This window comes from Varanus komodoensis, unplaced genomic scaffold, assembly GCF_004798865.1.
Source record: "Varanus komodoensis strain SLA01 unplaced genomic scaffold, ASM479886v1 scaffold5, whole genome shotgun sequence".
NCBI classification, from domain to species: domain Eukaryota; kingdom Metazoa; phylum Chordata; class Lepidosauria; order Squamata; family Varanidae; genus Varanus; species Varanus komodoensis.
This window is the reverse complement of record NW_025336087.1, coordinates 38,703,260-38,710,078: the sequence shown is the minus strand read 5'-3', so window position 1 is coordinate 38,710,078 and position 6,819 is coordinate 38,703,260. Positions and strand designations below refer to the sequence as shown.

Genomic DNA, 6,819 nt, shown 5'->3' with positions numbered 1-6,819 from the left:
TAAATGGGTCAAACACACATGTCAGTAGGCTGGTCTCCCCTTTTTCTTCTCCCCACTCCCCCACGGAAGTCCCTCTAGTCCCCTCTCTGAAGATGCTACACAGAGGAATGAGGGCCATACTGAATGGGGTAAGCTGTGGTGTGGAAGTAGGAAAAGGAGCAGATTTCAAAAGACAGATTCAGCCTTCTTCAGTAGGTCTTCCAACCATCTGTGTGACACGTTTCCAAGAAAAGCCCCACCCATGACAGAGGGGCTGCAACACAGTTGTAGTGGACATAATTTGCATGCAGAAGGTCCCTGGCATTATGAGGTAGGACAGAAAATCCCCTGCCTAAAACTCTGGCAAGTCACTGCCAGCCGATAAAAACGGCATTGGGCAGATGGGCCAATGGTGTGATTCAATATAAAGATTCAGCATGCTGTCTTCCTATGTGTTGGAGTCAGTCCATTCACCTTCCACAACCCTTAGAAAGAGGGTGTGTGTGTTTTGGGGCTGGGGGAATTAGCAGAATACAAGGGTGGCAGAAGAGCCAAAGGGGTAGAAGGTGATGAAGAGCTCCCTGCAGTTTTGGCATCTTTCACAAGTTGGGCCTGAGGTTCCTAATCAAGATGCTTATTCATGCTTATACAAACATGCTATATACAAGTAGCCTGTTCTTTTCATGACTGCCTGCAAGATGATGCTCCAAATCCCATTCCTGTCTTTGGGTTCATCACTTTTCTTAATGGAGTCTCAAGTGGAAATGACGAGAATCTTTACTGAAACATTACCTTGCACACCGAATATACCAATTATGCGGTTACATATTGAATTATTTTCTCACTAAATGCTCTTGAATTTTCTACCAGTTCAAAAGGGAGTACTCACTCAGTAGAAACTATCCATTTAAAAAAAAACCTGCATATGTTTGCAAAAGATCTTAAAATGCTTTGCTACTAAGCAATTCTGATGCAGTGAAATCAAGAGAAACTCTGACAATTAGAGATATTCTAGTCTTTGAGATGACTAGATTGTAAACATTCTTTGGGTAAAGAATGAGATGAGGTTGTGCCAAATGATTCTCTTCCTGTGGAAGAAGAATCCTTCCTCCCAAAGGAAGGAACCCACTGGATAGAACCCATATATTAAGCATGGTAGAAATGGTTTCCATCAAATTTGCTAATGAATGGAGAGAGCGAAACTGCCTCCAGTACACTCTAGAATGCATTGTTCCTTCTCTCCATACTGTGGGGGATTAGCATCACAGCAACACAGTCCATCCCAACCTATGTGTGTTTGCTTAGCCTCTGGAGGAGGCTATGCATGCAGCCTTTTTTGGTTTACCTTTCACCCCAAAATAGTGCTCAAAATAACCAGCATTAGCACATAGGTTAAAAATCAAATTTTGCTTCAAACAGAACATAAAAGCAAATAAAATTAAAAACACTGTTCAGCAATGAAGCAACTGATATGCCAAAACTCTGCTTGAATGGACACCTTTTTGCCTGTGAGCAGGAAGTCAACAAAGATGGGATCAACCAACCTCCCTCAGCAGGGAGGACCAGCGCCTGGGAGTGGCCATTCATGACTCTTTCTTGCCTTTCTCTGAGTATGTCTCTGATGGTGGTGGGCCCAAATAAAGAACCCAGGCCCTCATCAAATATTGAAATGGGTGTGTTCAGGTCAAGGCTGAAGCCTGCTGCCATAATGCCATTCCTCTTCACACTTGTCTTTAACCCACACATCTGTGTGGGCTTCTGTCTTCACCCTTGGTGTTTCAGAAACCTCTAAGCCTCCCATATCCAGAAAACGGGAAACATTTCTACTTGCATTTGGAAGATGGAAAGTATGTAAGAGTGAACCGTAGCCTTATCCTGCAGGCACTCCCTTGTCTGCATTTCTCTGTCTTCGTGTGAATCGGCTGCTGAGGATGTAGGGCTCACATAGCATTAATGTATTTGAGAGCAATGCATATTCAAAAGTGAGGGAAGCATTTAAACAGCTCTTGGGTGACATTTAAAATGTAATACATGTGCTATTTTTATGAGCACTTAACTGCATTTTCTAACTGTTATTATACACACTTGCCAGAATATTAATTTGTTCTCCTGCAAAAGTAGCTTATTCTCCTAAGAATAGTCTTGAATAATAACATTAAAATTCTGTTCTGTTTCATGTACTGCAATGTAAGTGGACTTTTGCACAGTGGTTTTACCAGTTCAACCAAGAGCTACAAATCATGGTATCTCTATTCAATCATTTTAAAGAGCACAATCTTGATATGTAAGGAAGGGGACAGGAGAGGAACTTGTATCCCTCATTATTCCTTCATTGCTCAAATGTCTACACTGGAAAGCCTTACTTCCCCTTGGAGACTGTCTGTACATTTTAGAGCCCCAGAAAATCCTTCATCATTCTTATGCCAAGCCCTCTGGCCTCTCACCTAGCTTCTGGGTAAATGCTCAGTTTCTCCTTGTCAATTTGATCTTTGCTACGAATAAAAGTTAGGAAAAAATAGCTTACAGTTATTCAGTAATTCAGCCAGTATCCATATATACTAGAAACCCTTTGGATAATAGAGTATCAATAGTCAAGTTCTGTGTTGCAAGATAAAAATAAATATATAGCAAGTTAAGTATTATAGAAACTTGCCCTGCCAACTTCATCCTTTGGTCAAAAGTATTTCCTTCAATTCATGCACCATTTTCATGCTATCTTAGACTCTAATTAGGAATGACTGAACTAAATTACTTACAAGGGGAAGGTGATCTGATGGTGTATTCTACATCATTGAAAAAATATTTAAAGCTGCATGTTGTAAAGGCATGTGAATATAGCCAGTACATCCTCTGATGTATGTGCTAGATGAGTCACAAAGATGAGAAATACTCCATCTAGTTCAAACACTGTTCATCAACTTTGTAAGGGATGTGTGTAAGAACAGGACACAGAGACCTGGTTCATACATAATACTAACTCATGGTATATATAACTCATGGTTTGTTGCCCCACCCAAGATTTGCCTAACAGACAATTAAACAAGCCATAGTTAGTTTTCTATCACTCTGGGTTATCTGTTTCCTCAGCCTTTGTCAACTCCTATCCCGGCATTTAGAGTGACGGGGTTTATTATACAATTCTTAATTGTGACTAACCTGTTAATGCTTTTTTCATAAACCATTAACAACTCTTCTAGGTTCACATGAAACAACAATCCTTGGTTTAAACAACCCAGAGTTCACAAGCCAACAACAAACCATGAGTTCTCTTTCTTAATTGTTCGTGGTTAGGAAAACATGATTCATTACCACACCTATGTTGCACATCATGACAATCCTGAATTCAACAACCAATGAATTAAATAAACAATTGATAGTGTTATGGGAAAATCAGGTCAACATAATGGAAGAAGAGAAACTGGAAATATAGGAAAGCCATTTTACCTTAATCCTAAATTTAGGCTTCCAAATATGTCTATATATATATTTGTAGATAAATACATCTTTCAGAATTCTACACATATCAGTAGCATAAACCTTGAAATGTCTAACTCCCAATTCTTATATGACAACAGTGATGCTGGTGGGAGTTCGCATGTATTATTGTCTGTGATCTTGAAATTAGATACTGTTGATTCTTTGGAACTATTTTTGCTGTTGTTAATGGCTAATTTATAAAAGGATAACGTCTAGAAATTGATGTAGTACTTCTATTCCATACAACTGCTTCTGTTTCATTAATATTTCTTTTAAAACAGTCTCACATATTAATAAAACAGTCTCACATTTCTCCCATTGTGTATAGGTCTGAAACCTGGTACAGTCCAAAGAATAAGTTTAGATGATCACTCTGGGGCAATGTAGTTTTCACATGACGACACACTTGCCTTTCAGCTTCTCTTTCCTTTTTTGTTGCTTGCTTTTTTTCCCATCAATCTGTAAGCTCACAGTCCTACGTTTCTCCAAGTTCAGCAGCTCTTGAAATAACTCTTTCACATTGTGGTTCATCTTAGCAGAAGTCTCCATAAAGGCACACTTCCATTTTTTGGCCATGGCTTCTCCATCACTAGTCTGCACTTCTCGGTTGTGGTCCTCATCATTCTTATTTCCCACCAACATGATTGGGATGCTGTCTATATCCCCTTTGATCTGACATATCTGTTCATAGATAGGTTTGAGTTCTTCCAAGGACTGTCGGCTGGTGATAGAATAGACCAAAATGAAAGCGTGTCCTTTGGAAATAGACAAACGTTGCATGGCAGGAAATTGATGACTCCCCGTTGTGTCAGTAATCTGCAAAGTGCATATGCTCTTATCACAGCTGATCACCTGCCTGTAGGTGTCTTCAATTGTAGGGATGTAACTGTCTCGGAAAGTGCCTTTGACAAACCTCAAGACCAGCGAACTTTTGCCAACGCCTCCTGCTCCAAACACCACCACCCTGTAATCATTGCTTTGCTCAGGCATGTTTCTCCAGATATGTGATGGTCACCAAGGAAAGAAAACCTGTGGGGAAAGGGAAATATGAGCCACTTATTAACTATCTGTTGGAAAATGTTTCAAAATAAATTCAGGGTGCAAGAAACATGACCAATATTACATGGTCCATTGTTGTATAGTATAAAACAGCGGGTAAGAAAAACCTAGTCACCTCAGTTTTAATTTCTATGTTGCAATCTAAGGCATATCAGTAACAGCACAATCCAGCGCTCTCCATGTTTGAAGTACATAAGCCTCTAGTCTCAGTGTGCGTATATCCAGTGCACAGAACAGCGGTGGCAACCTTCATGCCTGCATTTATCTTCTAGATGTCTGTTTTTGACCATTGGGATGAAGCATCATGGAGGGAAAGGAAAGAGGCTGTGGCATTTAGACAGGACCTAAGCTGTCATCCAGATACTGAAGATGAAACTCAAATACTTTGGCCACCTAATGAGAAGGAAGGACTCCCTGGAGATGAGCCTAATGCTGGGAACAATAGATGGCAAAAGAAGAAGGGGACGGCAGAGAATGAGGTGGCTGGATGGAGTCACTGAAGCAGTTGGCGTGAGCTTAGGTGGACTCCGGGGGTGGTGGAGGAAAGGAAGGCCTGGAGGAATGTTGTCCGTGGGGTCGTGATGGGTTGGACTAACAACAACAACAACAAGCTGTCATCAAAATCATCCTCCCTTCCCCACCTCCTGACATGACTCTTTCTTGCTCTCTATGTCCAATTAGCAACCTCAGAGCATCAGCTGGCATAGTTCTTCCCATGCCGGCTGCAAATGGGTGGGGCAGTGGCTCTAAATAACCCTACACTCCACCAGATAATGCCAGGAGACCATAGGATTGTGCACTCAATTGTTATAAATTATTGTGATAGGTGGATTCCAGGACCCATGTGAAATGTAAGAGGTCATTATTAACCAAACAAATGCTGAAGAAAGGAGACTTCATCATGGAAAGAATTCATGAATATGCTACAGGTAGCAATTATGTTTCAGATGTGGTGGATAATTTTCAAAAAAAAACCTGAGTCTGTCCATAATGTTGAATTCCAAGCAGCATAACTGGGCTGTATGTTCTGCCTATATTATAGGGTAACAATTATGTCAGGGCAGTGTGATGCTACTGTCAGGTATCCTAAGCAAGACTATATGAGTGCCTGGGACAGGATAACACTCAGGATTCTTCTCTTAGGCATCTTGTCTCTAATAGTGACCTATACTCAGCAAGATTCTTCTTAATCAACAAGAAAAGGAGGGATCACAAACCTATAAGGATCTTGTAAGCATGCAAGCTGAACATCCACCAAACTGCCCAAGTTCTTTGTGAGTGTTCAAAGAGCATGCATGCCAAGCCCTGATGGGCCTGTGTCAGGAAAACAAGCAAGGTAAGCCTTGGGCCGTTCTTACACTGGAGGTGGACTTCTCAGAAGGATCTTGCTGACCACTTTTGAAACAGGGATGCTGAACCAGGTGAGTCCTTGGTCTGACCCAGGATGGATCTTCTTTTGTTCTTGTATTCAGCTTCATATAATACCCATCATAGGAATTATATAAGCTGCCATACATTTTTCATTCTTCCCTGCTCCCCAATTTTTATTTTCATTTCCAGAAACAGTGTTTCTTGACTGAATCTACCGAGTGCTGTGAATTTTTTATTGCTTTAGTAATGCATCAAACAAATATTACCATAGAGAAATGAGCCATTTTTCAAAAATAAATTGTATTTGCATCTTTATGAGAATGATAAAAAGCAGCCTTTTCAGGCTTACCATGAACTATTGGCAGTTAATTCTGTAAAAGCAAGCAGATCTGGTAAGGAAGAAGTGATAAGAAATGCCTGATTTTAATAATTCTAGTCCTTCCTTTGCACTGCAATCTTATATACACAGACCTTAGTCCTGTTGAGCTCAATTGGGATTACTTTTGAATAGAGCTGTATAGGCTATAATTTTGTCATTAGTGATGCTTTTGAAATTTTCAGATTTCTCCCCAGATTTTGGAATTATGAATCATCTGATCTTCTTTCTACTGATGAATTAGGAATATATATATAGGCCAGCCTTCCCCACCCTGGTGGCCTTCAGAGGCATTTGGACCACAACACCCAGAATTCCCATCCAGTAGGACCATTGACTGGGAATTCTGGGTGTTGCATCCAAACTTGTCTGGAAGGCACAAGGATGTGGAAGACTGATCCAGATGACAGATAGATAGATGTTCCTGACATTTGTACAGAAATAGCCCGTGTGCATTTGTGTGTATTGCAAACCACCAAAAATAAGCAGTTACTCTGACTGTTTGTGTGTACGTATGTGTATGCAAACATTATGTGTGTATTAAGATTTTGCGTGTG

General features: G+C 40.5%; 1 protein-coding gene across 1 annotated transcript; it reads right to left on the bottom strand.

The window, feature by feature from the left end:
* Positions 1-1,709: 1,709 nt before the first annotated feature.
* On the bottom strand, positions 1,710-4,446 carry DIRAS2 (DIRAS family GTPase 2). Its single transcript, XM_044446891.1, has one exon. The coding sequence runs from the start codon at positions 4,444-4,446 to the stop codon at positions 3,847-3,849; it is 600 nt and encodes a 199-aa protein (XP_044302826.1). The 3' UTR covers positions 1,710-3,846.
* Between the last annotated feature and the right edge of the window lie 2,373 nt (positions 4,447-6,819).

What these genes read in the sequence shown, in the direction of transcription:
- DIRAS2 (XM_044446891.1), bottom strand. Translation starts at nt 4,446, where the DNA reads ATGCCTGAGCAAAGCAATGATTACAGGGTGGTGGTGTTTGGAGCAGGA.